Source organism: Pelodiscus sinensis, chromosome 4 (assembly GCF_049634645.1).
Source record: "Pelodiscus sinensis isolate JC-2024 chromosome 4, ASM4963464v1, whole genome shotgun sequence".
Lineage (NCBI taxonomy): Eukaryota > Metazoa > Chordata > Testudines > Trionychidae > Pelodiscus > Pelodiscus sinensis.
This window is the reverse complement of record NC_134714.1, coordinates 123,296,367-123,313,813: the sequence shown is the minus strand read 5'-3', so window position 1 is coordinate 123,313,813 and position 17,447 is coordinate 123,296,367. Positions and strand designations below refer to the sequence as shown.

At 44.0% G+C, this 17,447-nt stretch overlaps 1 protein-coding gene across 1 annotated transcript in view; it reads left to right on the top strand.

Annotated features, from left to right (window-relative positions):
* LOC102449468 (SITS-binding protein-like) overlaps window positions 1–17,447 on the top strand; it is a 67,100-nt gene that overhangs the window by 22,949 nt on the left and 26,704 nt on the right. Inside the window, exons 3-7 of the mRNA XM_014577823.3 lie at window positions 2,943–3,150; window positions 3,583–3,733; window positions 5,570–5,770; window positions 8,669–8,937; window positions 12,428–12,564. Coding sequence (XP_014433309.2) covers window positions 2,943–3,150; window positions 3,583–3,733; window positions 5,570–5,770; window positions 8,669–8,937; window positions 12,428–12,564 — 966 coding nt within the window. The remainder of the gene's footprint in view (window positions 1–2,942; window positions 3,151–3,582; window positions 3,734–5,569; window positions 5,771–8,668; window positions 8,938–12,427; window positions 12,565–17,447) is intronic.

The following is a 17,447-nucleotide window of genomic DNA, read 5'->3' as shown; positions in this document are numbered from 1 at the left end:
CGTAGGCAGGCCCGTGCATGCGCCATGAACCCCAGAGGTGGGCCTGCGCTCCCTAGGGGGGTGGGCCCGCTCCCCAAGGGCAGGCCTGGGCATGCGCCGCACACCCGGGGGCGTAGCCCAGGGCACCAGAATGCGTCGGGCTGGCCCTGGTTCAGTCCGCTCCCATGCCCTGAATTCTGGGGTGAGGAGCGGGGGGAGAGGCATGTGTAGTCCTGCCTGGGTTTAAATCATTCTGTGTCTCTCAACTCCTGGTGTTACTCTGCCACAGGGAACCTATATCCAATTCAAATTTTAACCCTCTATTTCAGTTGGCTCTCCCAGCCCCCTGGTCAACACCTTTGCTAGGTACCTGTGTTAACCCCTTAGTCACCGGGTGCCGGTCAGCCCTCCCCCTGTTCATGACAATCCCCAATAAAGTCATGGCCAAAAACAGCCCTGCATTGTGCTCTCATGCAAGAATCAGGGAGATAAAAGAAGGGTGAAGAGGAGGTTTAGCTTCACATGGGAGACTTCAACTATCCAGACATCTGTTGGGAAACTAACACAGCAGGACACTATGTAGGAAAGATAAAAAGTATGGCAGGATACCGCCTTGGATCAACTGGGAGATCTTATATGATCTAAAAATCAAAAAGGTGTCATATAAAAAGTGGAAACTAGGTCAAATTACAAAGGATGAATATAAGCAGACAACACAGGTATGCAGGGGCAAGATTAGAAAGGCAAAGACACAAAAAGAGCTAAATCTAGCTAAAGGCATGAAGGGTAACAAGAAGATGTTCTATAAGTATATTAGCAGGAAGAGGAAGACCAAGGACAGGGTATGCCCATTCCTCAGTGAAAAGGGAGAAACAATAACAGGAACCTTGGAAATGGCAGAGGTGCTTAATGACTTCTTTGTTTTGGTTTTCACCAGGAAGATGGATGGTCACAGGATGCCTAATGTAGTGAATGCTAGTGGAAATGGGGTAGGTTAAGAAGTTAAAATAAAAGAACAAGTTAAAAATTACTTAGGAAAGTTAGATGTCTGTAAGTTCCTGATGAAATGCATCCTAGAATACTCAAGGAGCTGGCTGATAGAGGAGGTATCTCAGCCTTTAGCTATCATCTTTGAAAAATCATGTAAGTCAGGAGAGATTCCAGAAGACTGGAAAAGGGCAAATATAGTGCCCATGTCTAAAAAAGGAAATAAGAACAACCCAGGAAACTACAGACCAGTCAGTTTTACTTCTGTGCCAGGGAAGATAATGGAGCAAGTTAATAAGGAATTCATCTGCAAACATCTGGAAGAAAATAAGGTGATAGGTAACAACCAGTATGGATTTCTAAAGAACAAATCATGTCAAACCAATCCAATAGCTTTCTTTAATAGGATATCAAGTCTTGTGGATAAGGGAGAAGTGGTGGATGTGATATACCAGACTTTAGTAAGACATTTGACACAGTCTCGCATGACCTTTTTATCATGGCTTGGGAGGTGAGAGGGGGTAAAGACTGGGGCATCAGCAGGATGTGTGTGTGCTGGCGATTCAGGGGGACACCACAGATAAGGATTTCAGTTGCGGGGGCAGAGGCGGAGGGAGTGCTGGGACTTCAAGGGGCACTGTGGACTACGGCAACAGCTCACTTTTTTATTATGTGTTGTGGGGGACCCCCAAAATATTCCTATGTAGGACCCCCTATGGGCTAGCACCACCTCTGGGCTAATCTATTTCCTCTTCTCCCCAGACACACATTTTGTCAGAATACTTTAATAAAAGAAAGTTTTACCTACTTTTACAGTGAACAATGCAGTTTTGTTTCCATGGAGACTTTCAGAGAACTAGTAACGGATACATTGTATCGACTTTAAGGCAAAGTTTAGGGCTAGTTTGGAGAATTTTCTTTGGTCCTTCCCTGTGTGCCCTTCATGGGGTCTGCTACACCTCTAAGCATCCAACCACACTGTCACATGCTGAAAGAGTAAAAAAGTTGAGATGTTTTACGAAAGTTATTTAAAGTGAAAACACTTTGAACTTGGAGCTCTCTGACTTATGTGGTGCGAGGCCAGTAACTGCAGTTGTGGACAAGACAGTGATGGCTGGCTCTTGGTGCTCTCCATTAATGGGCATCTTTGGATACAGGAAAAACTAATCAGTGCTAGAGGAATTAATTTATGTTCTACAAAGGCAACTTCCCTGCCTTTTGATATTCATGTTTCCACATTACATGCTATGAATGAGACACATCCAGCCTGACTTAATTAGCTTTATTAATACTGGCCCTACAGTTGACAGGTAACTTCTTTTGCTGATATATATGCCCTGGATTCTGTAATTTGTATTCCAACTTATCTGATGAAGTGGGTTTTACCCACAAAAATGTATGACCTAATGAATACGTTAGACTCTAAAGTGCCACAGGACTGCTCGTTGTTTTTAAAGTTGCATACTAAAACAGCTACCCCTCTGAGATGTTAATTAGTGCTAGCAAGATGATGTTCATGTTGTGATTGCCATTCTCCTGGTAGTAATTCATTTCCCCTTCACTGGCTGGGAAGGTCAGTCTGCTTGAGATGGCTGGTGACTTAAAATGCATACAGCCCCCATGACCTTGATTTCACAACTGACTGTACTTTATTCCATCTCCTCTTCTTCGGACCTGTGGGCAAATCCAGAGTGCAGTGCACTCTAGGTACAAGGCACCATGGTGACCAGCCTGGGGGTAATTTGGAGAGTTCCTCTTTAGTCCGTGATTTCTGTCAGGATGTTCATTTGTACAGCCACAGGCAAAAAGAGGAGGAAACTTGAGGCAAATCTTGGGGATTCCAGAATATTTTAGAAGAGAACCGAGGGTTCATGAGGGGAGAATTGGGGTGTTTGGGTGTCAGAGGGGAGGAGGGGAGGGAGGGTATCTGAGATGGGGATGTTCCCTGACTTTAATGCTTCCTCTTGTCTCCAAAGGGGTGACAGTGACAGTTGCACCAGACATCCCCATCTCCCTCTCAGTGGAGAGCAACAAGCACTTCTGTCTTGAGAGCCCTTCCAGTATAGATATGGTCCCCCTACAGTACATGGTGTGCATCAGTCCAAACCTCACGTCTGCCCACCAAGAAGTGGGGAGCCAGCTCTCAGAGCAGGAGAGGAGGCTGCCAAACACTGACATACTAGGGTAAGAGAAAAATCTTCCCGTTCCAGAGGGCACCAAACGCCAATCCAATGGCAGCGACCCTTGGTCCCTATCAAACTGGAGTGGGTTTCCACCAGTAACAAAAACTTTGGATCCCATTACCTTGTGCCATCCAATCCCATCGCCCCCCTGTTCCCCCGGTGAATGCTAAGCAAGAGACGTAATGAAAACATTTCCATTTCTACTGACGTTCAATAACATCTCCATTAATCAATTGGTTCAAAAGCTAGGATGCAAAAGTCCTGTTCACCAGGGTTGACTATTCCCCTTCTTTCTGCATTCACTACTCACCTGATGCTCCAGTTGGATTTAGACTATACACTATAGTGCCCAGCTGGGAGAGACTAGACGTAATAAATATCTGGTATGATCAAGTAAGCCTCCTTTTTTTTTTTTAAATCTCCCCCGATGCAGGTTTCCAGTCTGGAGGCATTTCAAAGCAGCGGATTCTGCTGCTAAAACTGAGCGAGGATTAAGGTCTTTCTACAACAGGCTGAAAAGACATAATCTCGGGGATGGACTAATTGCACTCAGCGAACATTCCACAATGTTACTTTCCGGTGAGGTATGTGTATTCATGCCGGGGTGGGCAAACTGGGGAGCTGCTTAGGAAAGTCCAGCATAAAGGTAAAGGGGGATTTGCTGCTCTGGAGCAGGAAATGGGCCATTTTTGATGTAGAAACCTGATGCCTCCAGAGATCTACTTTAGGAGATAGGGCAGAGAGGGCTACCTCTTCCACCCCCAAAAGGTCCCACCCCTAAAGGTAAGAAGTGGTGACCAGCGCATGGTTTGATTGATGGTTGAACGCAATGAAACTTATAAACCCTTGAAAAGGTTGCATGCAGGAGAATGGGAGAGGATTTGATATGGTTTGGATGTTCTCTTGTGGCTGGCTGTCCCATCTCTATGGCATACAATAGAGCTGGATAAAAGCTTTCAAATAATTTTTTAAATTGGAAAATCAATTTGTACAAAAACAAGAAACCTCATGGATTTTCTATGGGGAAAAAAATGAAAATGACAGACTTTCAGTTTTGGCTTCTCCCCCCCCCCCCTTCTTTCCACCACCTGCTGTTTTAGTGACAAAATGATGGGGGGAAGAGAGCAAAAAGGGGAAAGGAGACAATTAAAAAACAAAGAATAAACAAAAAAATTGAAACCTGAAAAATGAAAAATATTTTGAGGTTTTCAAACTTTTTATCATTTTTGGTTCTGGTAATTTGCATGTCACGTAATGATCACGTTAAAGAGTGGGTTAAGTGTTGTATATACTTTTATGTATAAATCTAATCTTAAGAATAATAATAGTTGCTTTTCATTTAGGGTACGTGTACACTGCAGTCAATGGCCTAAAAGCAGTAGTTAAGATTCAGCAGCACAGCAAGTAGGAACACAAGGACTTACCCCGTGTTCTGGGTGGACTCATGCCAGTATGTAGGCCAGTATGTACAAGCAGGGATGCCTATCCAAGCTGTAATCACACCTCTGGTTGCAGTATAGGCTTACCCATAATGAGCTCCTGAATTGTTTGTGGGTTGTGGTTATTGTTTTTTATGGGATAACGAAGGCTATTTCATTTGAGAGGAAGGATGTTCTTGTGGTTCAGCTACTAAACTGGGCTTTGGGAGAGCTGGGTTCAGGTCTCAACTCTGCCACAGACTCCCCGTGTGACCTTGGGCAAGATTTTTATGGCCAGAATTTCAAGAGCTCAGCTCTCATTTGAGGTGTCTGAATGCCTGTCAAAAATGCAGTTCTCAGTCATTATTTAGGTGATTTAAGTGAGAGCTCAGCTCTTTTGAGAATCTGCCTCTTCATCCGTCTTTACTTCTGTTCCCAAACTGTAAAATCAGTCCCTTATTTTTTCTATCTTGTCCATATAGCGTGTAAGGTATTCCGAGCAGTGTTTGTCTCTCATTCACTGTACATGCAGGGCTCAGCACAATGGGATCCCCAGTGTCAGCTGGAGCTTCTACAGGTTGAACCTCTCTAGTTCGGCACCCTCGAGTTCTGACTGGTGCTGAACCAGAGAATTTGCCAGATTATGGGAAGTCAGTATTGTCCAGCAGCATTACCAGCACTTCCACTGCTTACTGGGCTGTTAGAAGACATTTAGGGGTAAATTAGAGATAAATAATAGCACAGAGCACTGAGAGCCAGGACTGGTGGCTGTAAACAAACTTTATGGGACCATGTGAAACTTGGCCACACCCATGATAAATGGACATCCGGCTACCTAAAATCATGCTGGACCACAGATGTTGCCTGACCAGAGTGTGCCAGACTAGAGAGGTTCAACCTGTACGTGCTACTTGAATTCTTTGGCCATCGGTTGCAAGTTACACTGATGACTTATGTTCAAATTATTGACAAAGAGTGCACTTTATTCTTCCTTCCCTCCAGGACCAGATGCACTTGCCCATGGCTAGCAGGAAGATGCGTGCTCTGAGACACACCAGAGACCTCTCATTAATTACATCTCTGAAGTTTTCCATAACTCTGACTCCCTATACAAGCATTAACTCCCAGCTATTTCTGATGTCTCTGCAAGAGGGCAAAGAAAATTACTGGCTGAGCCTCCAGTCAAAATTCGACAGCCATGCGGTACAAACCTATATTGCTTTTCTGATCCAATCACATAAATCTAGACCATCTGAACTCTGAATTAGCCAATAGATGTAAGAAATGCTTGGCTTGTTAAACACTCTTCAGGCAGTAATATACAATCAATGCAGTAGACTAGACTAAGCGGTGCTTAGATATTGGTGATCCAATCTCAGAACTGTAAAATGTAATATGAGTAAATCAATATAATGGATCAGTTAATAGAATGTGTCACTAAAAAATATTACCCACTTAAGTTGTATATTAACAAAAATAACTCCTGAGGAGACAGATTTTTGTGTGTGTGTTATAGTAAAAAGTGAAATCTCTTCTGATAGGGGCTCGATTTCATAGCAGTACTCTTGTGCCACTGAGATATGTTACTACATTGAGTAAGTTATGAAATATTTTTAAATGTGCATTGTAAGTGGATTTAAAAGTGACAGGTCAATTTGGGGGCCAATTAGTTTTATCTGTATCTTTCCCTCTTTCCTGAGAGAAGCCTATAAACTCCTCCCCCCTTTTCCTCTTTCAGTTCTAAATTAGAAGAGCGTTCATGAGCAACTGTATGATAAATAAGCAGTCCCCATAACTCAGTACCCAGCCTCTACAAACAAGGCTATTTGTAGCCAACCTCTCTTGGGCCATGAGTGATAAAAGCTTGAGCCTCTTCCACTTTATTTCATGGAGGAAGGCCTGAAGCTGGCAACTGAGCAATCTCTGGCCTCTTACAAGGACCAGTCAGTAGATCGGGACAAAAGTCCACGCTCTCAGATTACACATGCAGCATAAGGATGGGAAGTAGGGTACAGGGGGTACGCAGCACCCCCATATTTTGCACCCTGCAGCCCCACGCCCGGGGCCACCCCTCCTTCCAAACCACCAACAGCTTTGTCAGCTCCAGGTCCCAGCCTCCCAGCAGCCCCCATTGGGTCCTGCCAGCCCCACTGGCTTCACCATCCCCCATGGTGCTGTTGTCCATGCCCTTACAGGCTTTGCAGGCTGTCAAGGTCCTGTCATCTGCCAGCCCTGCCCCTTTAGGCTCTGCAGCCTGCTGACTGTAAGGTCCAGGCCACCAGTCCTAGAGGCTCTGGTGCCACCCAGGGTCCTACCACTATCCCAGGGCTCTGTACCTGGCCTTAGCCTGGGATTTAGCAGCTGCCCTCTGCTGTGGCCCCAGCCTGGGCGACAAGGGTCTATGGTTGCCAACTCTCCAGGACTAGATGGACCAGAGGCTATTGAAGCGAATGGTATCTAGTTGGTCCAGTAGGGGAGTTAGCAGCCATTGGAGGGGCATGATGAGGTGTAAGGGGGGCGGGGCATAACTCAGCTCCTCCACCCTGAAAATTGTTCCAGCACCACTGCAACTCGGTTTCCAAACTCTACAATAATGAACCATTACCTACAGGAGCAATGCAGATTATTTTTTGGTCAGAGAGAGAGAGGGCTATCTTAACATTTAAAAAAAAGTTAAATATGAAAAATATTTTGCAATGCTCTTTTCATTGAACATCTGCTATATATTTTAGAGAGTCTGTCTGTCTGACTGACTATTCAAGAATTTCTCCTAAATGGTAAGACCTAGGCCCACCAAATTTGGTAGGCAGCTTCCTCCTATCATAACTTAAAGCAAGGTCAAGGTTTGGTTGTGTCAGGTCAATGGGAGGCCCCTAGAATGGGATTGCTTCTCATAAAACCATTCAGTAAAGAAACAAAATCACTAGACAGGTAAAAGGGGCTGGCTAGTGGCTCGCCCCCATCTCCGGCTGGGACTGCCCCAGCCCTGAGCCTCCCACCCCCCAAGTACACTTTAGAGAGGTAGGAAGGGGGGGAGGCTGAAGTTCTCCTCCTGTCCTCTGATTGGTATAAGAAAATTACTGGCTGGTCCCCTTCCTCAGGGAATGAGGGGAAAGTGCACAGTTTCCTGAATTCCTCACTCTAGATGGGGAGCACAGGGGGACAGTTGAACCTTGACCTGCCCCAGCTGGGGGACATGCACCTCTCCCCCAGCTGTTCCCATTGGAGCTGTAGTGGCCATGGAGAGGCACTTCTCACCTGTCCCCAAGCTGCTGCAATGAAGGAGGGCTAGAGTAGTCCTCTCTCCCCAGGGCAGCCTGCCTACTGAACCCCTCGTCCCCAGCCCCACCCCAGAGTAATAATTTAAATGAAGCATGGACATTTTAATTTTATTTTCCAAAAATCAGAAGTTAATTGAGTTAAGGACACGAACAACACCAGATAAATCTAGTGTTTCATAATTTTAAAAACATGTTTATTGTGAGTTTAATTGTTCAATTATAGGAGTTTTCAGGTTTGCTGCCAATAGCCTGGACTGGAGAGAAGTGTAGGCACATAGGGATTGATCCAAAGCCAGTTCATCCTCATGATTTCAGATGCTTTCACCAGCAACACAGCTCTGTTTGTTCTCTTGTGTCACCAAGTCATGCTTTCCCCACAGCACTTTAGGGCCAGGGTGTCCAACCAGTTCTGAAGCAGTAGCCACTATGGTGGCTACAGCTATAGCAAATTAGCCACACTCAACCAGCCAAATAGCCACATGTGGCCAGTGTCTGGTGTGTTGGACATCATGGCTTTAAGGGATGCCCAACCAGTATTCAACCAGAATCCTATTTCTAACAATGCCCTAATCCATTGTCTTCAGAAGAAAATGAAAGCTCAGTGCTATCTAAATGAAAGGCAATGTAGAATAATAGCATGGCGTATTTTAGCATGGGGAAGAACATCTTTCTAACCTCACCTACGGATGAGTTTGTCCTACTGTACAAGGACTGAGCGCTTTCACAGTTCCATTGTAGCTAGTGTAATTGCAGATGCTCTGGAATTAGTAAGTGTATAATGATTCAACCCCAGGCTTGTAATACCCTTGCTGTATCACAGACTCCTCTGCTTATCAAGTGGAAAGGGCAGTTTTCCGTTCAGCTGAATGTGACCAATGATGCTGCAAGAAGCTGGTACCTGGATAGGGTGAGCCTCTTGTGGCAGAGACTGGGAGCACAGTACATAACGTTTGAAGGTGCAGAAGGAAACACCTTTACGGAGCAGGCAATCCAGCCGCCCAGCGACTTGGAAGGGGATAAATACATCAGCATTTTTGCACTAATGGCAGCTACGCTGGGAAATTCGACAATAATCAGTGCTGGCACAAGGTGAGTCTCAGGAAAGGTGCTCACAGAGTAAAATGAAAACAGACATCTAAAGCCTCCTATTGGTCCTGTTTCACTGCAAGCAGGATGCTGCACTAGGGTCCAAACAGCCAAAGAAGAGGGGGAACTGTCATGGGAACTTGGCTGGGCATCATGGAACCAGAGATTCTGCCTGGGCATAATTTAAAGTACACAGACTAACTCATCTTCATGCCCCTCATCTGCAATTGGCTTCCCTGGAGGGGAACAGTGGTTGGTGTATCATACACGGGGAAAAAAACAGGCTATCTAATGGCAGCTGCCCATTCTGCCATGCAAACAAGTAGAGGGTGCGTCTACCTTTGTTCTGTAGGAGGTATCCGTATCCACAGATTTGCAGGGTTCTATACTGGGCAGCCAGGCTGAGGCTCCAAGATACCCCTCCCACCACCAGTTAGGGAGAGCTGCATGGGCACCTGTGGGGGGCCTGCCTGGTGCTGCAGACCCTGTGTTTGCCCTTGCCCAGGTGGGTAGCCTGGGTGGGATAGGGATATAGCAGGGGGCTGCTCTCATACCTCTCCCTCCCCCCTCCCTGCCCCGGAGAGGTGGAGGGTCTGTGTCATGGTTCCTCACAGCTGCAGGCCGGGCTCTCTCTGTCAGAAGCCTATGCGGATACAAATTTTGTATCCATCTCCACTCTACTCTTCTCAGGAACCATCTGTGGATATCTACATTTTCAAACTCCTTATGAGGATTTTACAGAAAATTGGACACAAAGGCCAAGATTCATTTTTTTAAAAAAGAAAAGACTGTACATTTTCTTTTGACTGTCCAGTTAAACAGATATTTCTAAATTTCTCAGGGAAAGCAACTAAAATGCCAGCTGTGATGTTTCTCTACATATCAGGACAAACAGTAATGCAAATGTCTGACAGGATTTGGCATAGGTGATGTATACTGATATTAGGAAAACCTTTGTAACGGTAAGGCTAGTCTACACTGCAGTTGCGTTCTTGCGCAAGTAAATTTACAATAAAGCATCAGAAAAGAAGGCTTCTTGTGCAAGAGTTATTCCTCTCCCCATGAGGAATAAGCCCTCTTGCGCAAGAGCTCTTGCGCAAGAAGGCAGAGTGGACAGGCAACAGGGGTTTCTTGTGCAAGAAACCCCAATGGCTAAAATGGCCGTCAGAGCTTTCTTGCGCAAGAGCGCGTCCACACTCTTGCGCAAAGGCACATGACAGTGTGGATGCACTCTTGTGCAATAATTTTTGTGCAGAAACTCTTGCGCAAGACAGTTCTTGCACAAAAAGCCTGCAGTGTAGACATAGCCTAAGAGTAGGTAAGCACTGGAACAGGTTACCAAGATGTTTGTAGAATCCTTGTCATTGAAGTTTTAAAGAATGGATAAACTTTGTCAGGGATGTTCTAGGTTTACTTAATGTTGCCTTAGCACAGAGGGAAGGACTAGATGACCTATTCCAGCCCTGTATTTCTGTGATTTTAGAATTACTGAAACCTAGGAAAATATGACATTCATTTTTTAAAAATTTATGGTCAAGGGCAATAAATATTAGTTAACTTGTAAGTGACTGACTTGATGGTTAAAGCTCAAACTTGAATTTGAGGAATCATGTGATTCTTGGTAACCAAACGACTTGAATCTCGAGTAAAAAAGACTAAATGAGGCAAACTCTTGTGGAGAAGATGACCCAAGTTTTAGACATCTTATTGGGCCAATCATGAATTGAGTGAAATGTAGATTTTGGCTCATAGTGATCCAACACAATAGAAGCAAGTAGTTCAGTGTCGTGATGTTAGAGACAAAACTAGAAGTGAAGGATATCAAAATAAAAATCTTTCCTCATTAGATGTGGTCAAGTACATTAGCCAACGAATTGCCCAGCATTTGGTCAAATATGCCATGAAAGCAATGAAACAATATTTTTTCAAAGTTACAGTATGTCAGATAGTTAAAGTCAAGAGTGTCTATTTTGGTGAAATTTTCTATAATTCTGGTCTCTTTGTTAATAGTATCTGTAGAATTTACTGTTTCAGACTAATTAATATAGCTAATCATTAATGACAGAACTATGACCTTTTTACCTAGACACTGGAGTAAAATGAAGTGTTCTTACATTAAATATGGTAAGTAGGTAAGTAAAGGATATAGAAAAGTAAAATTTGTTCCATATTCTATTGTAAAGACAGATAACCATTACAATTTGCTTTAGAAACCAGTATAATGTAATATAATTATAATATCTTTTGAAATAGTTAAACACTGATTGTATGAAGACTGAAAATCTATCTATCCATGACATTACAGAAAAATGTTTGCTGTAAATGCTATAAAATTACATCCAGAGAGTGTAGGCTGTATCTGGAGAGATTTCTCAAATGACCACAAAGACTCAGTGTCTGAAAGAAAAATTCAATAATTAGAGAAACAAGTCATTTTACTCTCGTGGTCCAATTACCAAGGAAAAAAATTGTGCTAGTATATTATGACAAGTGAAATTTTAATTTTATGGAAAAAGTAATTATTGAACATTTAGCTCAACATACAGACTGATCTAACGCTAGACATGGAAACTGAAAGTGAAACCAATTAAGAATATGCACCAATTCATGTACTGTAAATAAAGCTGTGCAGTGTGAACTCTATGACTAAAACTTGAAGAAATTGGGGCCAAACACGTTGTAGAAAGAATATTCTGAGTTAGACAAAGAACCTGCCAAGCTCTAAGTTTGTGACTTTTCAGATAATATATGGGTGTTTTGTTTAAGGGTGTGCCATTTGTTGCTAGTCGTGTTCCAGAGCATATAAAAAAGTCACTATAAAAAATTGCGAGGAGTTATGAGGGTGGAAATTATAATAGACGACATTGGTGTTGAAAAATGTAAGGAAATGGTGTCTTATTCTAGTAGGGATGAGCATTCGGAGTACGTCTACACTGGCACAGGAGGTGTCATTTCCAGCTTGGATAAACACAAACATCCGTATCTGTCATGCACAGGGGACAGGATGAGCTAACTACCCCAAGTTCTATCTAGGTGTTCAGACTGGGTATATCTACACTACCGAGAAGATCAAAGGTGCTACCGTTGATCTTCCAGGGTTCGAATTAGTGGGTCTAGTGAAGACAACTGATTCGAACTGAGAGGGATGCTCCGGTTGATGCTGTTAGTCCTGTTTCCATGAGGAGTAAGGGAAGTGTAAAGGAGAGTGTTCTCCCTTCGACTTCTTGCAGTGTGAACAGCGCCGACAGTTGAGTTAAGGTACTTCAATTTCAACTATGCAATTAATGTAGTTGAAGTTGTGTAGCTTAATTCAACCTTATCCCGTAGTATAGTCATACACACTATGTTGTAGGTCCAGCGTACACACGCCCTCAGATGTCTCTGCACAGGGTGAGGCAGGTAATGCTTTTCAAAAGAGCTGAGGCAGTCTGGCTTACTAAACATTGCACACGTGTGTCTGGTTTTGCTGTTCATTTGCCCTTGTTGCTCCTAGATCTAATCATCTGCCACTCTTCATTCAAATGACTCCTCTCCAGTCGGACTGGAGCTATGCTGGTTTGAAGGGAATTATACCATCTGTGCTTCACTACAGTCTTCTTGGCTACAACTTTTTCATTCCGGATGCAGTAGGTAATATATTTTTATATTCTGTTCATATGCTAGACCATTCTGCATGAGTATTGTAAAGTTTAAAGCGTTGCCTACTGCTACAGAAGGAAGAATGCATGCAATCTGCTAGCTCCATCAGCAAGCTGCTAAAAACCAGAGTAAGCTATATTTAGACACAGCCTCAGGGGGGTTTATTTGGTATCCTATTTTATGCCACATCAAGTTTGTCTGATTTACTATATTAACAGGGAATTAACCAGGGAATTTCAAGAAACACTTTAATAAAATGAAACAGGAAATAGTCATATGCTTCTGGCTTCCCTGGGATTAGATTTCAAAGACCTCCTTTATCTTGCACCAAGAGCACCTTAACTGTGTCCATTGAAAATATGCCAGGAGCCTGAGGGCTGCATGCAAATTGGTATAAACTGGGCATAGAGTGTATCTGCTTTTGTCTCTGGGCGAGACTGTGCACTGGCCATCTGGTGTAGCTCAGGGTTGGAGAAAATGCGGCTCATGGCTGGCACCCCAAGTTGAGTGTGAGTGAGGTGAGTCATTTTTTTCTTCTTCTCACTTGTATGTGGCCTCCGACAATCTTTTTGTGGGTCAGTGGCCCCCAAGCAAAACAAGGTTCCTCACTCCTGGCATGGGGGCAGCACTAGGAACTGAGTACCAACTCCTGGAGAATTGGACCAGAACCTCACCTGCTGTAAATTAGCACTGTTCCTCTGAAATCTAACTTAAATCAGCTGAGGATCTAGTCCATGTGTCTCAGGCAGGAATGATACTTCCAGGAGCAATAGGGAAGCATGGACAGCAGCAACTTCCATGTCCTTTTCTCAGGGTGGAGCATACGCTTACCCAGTCTGCCTCTCACTAGAGTTACTCGGTAATGCTATTGTTGCTAGAGTTTCCTGGATCTGAGGTGCAAGAGCCAAGATTGTGCCTATGCAGAGGTTTCTTGCAGGTTTCTTGAGGGGGAAGGCCTGCTGAACCAAGAGGTCACACTGAGGCTGAGCAGGAGTACCATGTGCTGGTGGAGGTGCACTCTGAGTTTGATTTAGCAAGTCTTAACTAGACTTGCTAAATCAAACTCCAGAAGATTGATTGTGTCAATCTTCTGCAGAGTGTAGATGTGGCTTTAGAGTGCTATGGGCCACATTCCTACCTGGTAGTTACACTTTTGCCACCACTTGCTCCATGCTATCTCCCCGCTTGGAGGGTGAGACCAGTGGTGGTTTCTCCAAATTTTTGCTGCCACTTTAAAATGTGTAGCTGAATTTTATATGTAGCTTTAGTCTGGCACATATAAGTGAGGTCTGAGGAGGAGGATCCCTTATGAAAGGCCTAATGGAGACCAGCTGTACAATCCATGGATGCCGTTATCTAAGCTTAAGGCTCTGCTCCCATTAGTAATTTGGTGCCAAGCTCCCATAGACTATGACCTCACAATTGGCTGCTCCCAACCAGTGTTCCCGGTATGGTGTATGCTTGTGTGGTCACTCAGGAGAGATTCAAATGCTGCCCAGCTGATCAGTATTGTGTCCACAGCTAGGTTCTTTGTTTCTTCTGGTGGTGCACTTCTAACATCCTTTTGTGCATATAAAATTTATTCCACACATGGGTGAAAAAATCTGCATGTGGATGGAAAAGATTAGAGGGAACATTTCTTCCCACCCCCTCGGATTATTTTTCACTTGCTTTTTCCTGCCCTTGGACCAGCCAGTGTTTTCATGCTGAACAGTTATCACCAGTGCAAGTTCTGCCATCACTGCAAAACCTGCTTACCTGATGGCAGCATTGTTTGCACTGCTGCAGGTTACCCCAGAGTGAAGGCCTTGCTCAACACTTTCCCTGCAGATGAGCTGTGGCCTCAGTAGTCCAAGTACAAAGCTACAGAACAGTTTGTTATAATAATGAGGTCTCCTCAGGGAAGATACTTCCTCTTCCTCCTTTGCAGCCTACCAAACGATCCAGTTGATGTCATTCTGGATCATTTCTAGAGGACCTTTGCATAGAGAAACCATTGTTAAGAAATAAGCCAGAGCTGTTGGGCAGCTCCGTGACCTTTGGGAGGAATTGTGCACATTCCAGACACACAACTATGGATCGGTGTAGTATCATTTCGACAGAACCATCTTCATCAGCTTGAGCCAGCCTGGTGGAATGGTGCCTCATGCTGTCTTGGTGGAACCTGGCTTATGCCAGTGGACAAAATGGGTATAACTATTGTCTCGTGCCCTCTAAGGGAAAACCTGTTCACCCCACATGGAGAACTGAGGGGGACTGTTGATGCATGCCTTCTAGGGCCACAGTTAATCTAGAGGTGCAAACTGATGAGGATACTGATAGAAGGGGATAGACGTGGGCCCATAAAGACTGTGTCTTTCCTTCTCTTGGTGAAGTTGAAACTGGATGTTAGGTTACTAAGAGCCATGTATTTAATATGACATTGTGTCCACTTGTGTCTGTTTACCTCAGAACCTCCCCCTTTTGACCACCTCACTCTTGCAGGAAGGTTCATTGAAAACATTCACACCCCTGAATGCAGGATGCAGGAAAAAACACCCCTGGAACAGAGTGAGGGGAAGGTTGTCTTTAGTACCACATCTGCACAGGTTGTTTACACTTTCTTTGACATTTCTGGCCTCCTGCTTATAATGTGCTTGGCTAAAGCTCCCTCGGGCAGTGCAGGGCCAGAGCAGCACTTAGTTTCTCTCAGGTCTAATTTAATATTGTTTTATATGGCTCATTTTTTGCATTTAAAGCCATCATTAGCAGAGCCAAACCCAGAAGCATATTACTGGCCTGTCTATACACACCCTTAAAAGGAGTTTATCTTAATAATGGTGAGATTCTCTCTTTTTTCTTTAACTGTGTATATGAAATACTGCATTGCATTAAAAAAAAAAGTCAGTGTCAAAACAACATTATGCATTTACAACCTAGAAAATACCAGCATTTAGGCTTCCTGTGCAACTTTCATTTGGCCCCCAGGTGCATATCCATTATACAATCTTTAAGTATATGATCATATGCTGCTTTTTTGCACAGGATCCTTCCCTCATTTAGTAGGGGCTGGAAGTTTGTTTTATTCTCATCATTCAGGGTGCATCTACACTGCACCCATAGCTAAAAATAAGCTATGAAATTTGAGCTATACAAATTGCGTAGCTCATTTCGAGTCAATTTCGAAATAGCTTATTTTGTAATTTGATGCTGTCTACACAGCAACAAATTTTGAAATAACCCACTATTCTGAAATGTCCCTTACTCCTCGTGGAATGAGGTTTACCTACAGTATCCTGAAGTAGCGCTGTAGTGTAGCCTCAGTGTATGGCCATAGGCCTTCTTTAATTAATACTATTCAAACCTTGCCTGAAAGACAGAACAATTAATTTCCTCATGTTTTTTCTATGGTTGTCATTAAACATTCATTCATTAATTTTCATAACTCCTTGTGAGGTGCACTGTTAGTAGTATCTCTATTTATAGAGCGGGAACTGAGAAATTACAGTAAAAAATGTCCATTAATTTTGGGTGCCTGATATGAGATATTAGGACCCTGAGACTTAAAGCTATATAAGTGCCTAATGCTTCATATATGTGTCTAGTGGGATTTTCAAAAAGTCTATGAAAATCCTATTAGACACCTGTCAGTATCTGTAGACTCTTATATACCTTTAAAAATCTGGCTGTTAGTAGGTGAATTTTCACTGACCTTTTGCATTATGTAGCACAATACATGAAGTCTGGCATTGATATCAGTGGTAGTTATGAGCACTTAGCATTTCCACCGAGCAGACCCCAGGGTTCCAAGTTGGGCACCCAGAAAACAAGAAACCCATAATTAGTGGCCATTAGTGCAGTAAAAGCTCTGGTTTAAGGGACTTGCCCAGCAGCACACAGGAACTCTGTGGCAGAAGCAGGAACACTTCACTGCACAATCCCAATTCATGCCGGGAATAGGCCCATCTTGTGTGTTGAATGAGACAGGGGTGCTCTGGAAAAAATAGAATGTGCTTGTTTGTTTAATGGAAGATTGCATCCTAGTGCCCCGTTGACGAAATGCCGTGTTATTTCTTTCTGCACGTGTCTACGGTGCTCTCACCACTGTATCTGAATAATTCACAATCATAATGAAGGTAACTTTGCAAAACTCCTGTGGTGATAGAACTTCTGCCTCTGTGTTTCTCCCCCCTCTGTTGCTAGCCAACTTCCTCCACCTCTTGGCTCCTGTCGTCGTCTCTCAGAGCTGGTGCAAAGCTAGGCAATTGCTTAGAGTCCTCTGCACCTCAGAGGGAATCGCTATTCACTTTTTATTATAAGCACTTGCCTATTTTAGCACTGGGGGAGGGAAAATGTTTCTGTGTAGGGCCTGCAATGGGCTTCGACTGGCTCTCCTTCTACTAACCCCCTTCATTCCCCACTTGCTAGGCTTTCCCCTCTCAACTGCTACGCACCTCCCACTCTTCTTCCCTCCCATCCCTGCCCCCACCTATGTCCTCCTTACCACATATTCCTTACTTTCCCGCATCCTGTATCAGGCAGCTTCTTCTCTCTCCTCACAACCTGGATGCTAGCAGGGGAGCATTGAGAGCACAGGATAGACAGTACCCTGGCCTCAGTTCTAGTGTCCTGCCCCAGCCTTGAGCTGTTCAACCCCAGCATCACTGGGATGGTGCATACACAGTCCCGTGGCACTGAAGAGCTAGGAAGGACTGGAGCATGCTCAGTACAGACAGATTCTTTGAAGACTCTGGCAAGTCTTTGTTGAGCATGTACAAATGGCAATGTTTTCTTGGCCAAATCTGGCATTTTTTCATGGAAAAAGCCAAAGGCACTTTCCTGTCACAATGGCCACTCCCTCCCAAATTTTAAACTCCTGCTCCAAAGCCTGGAGA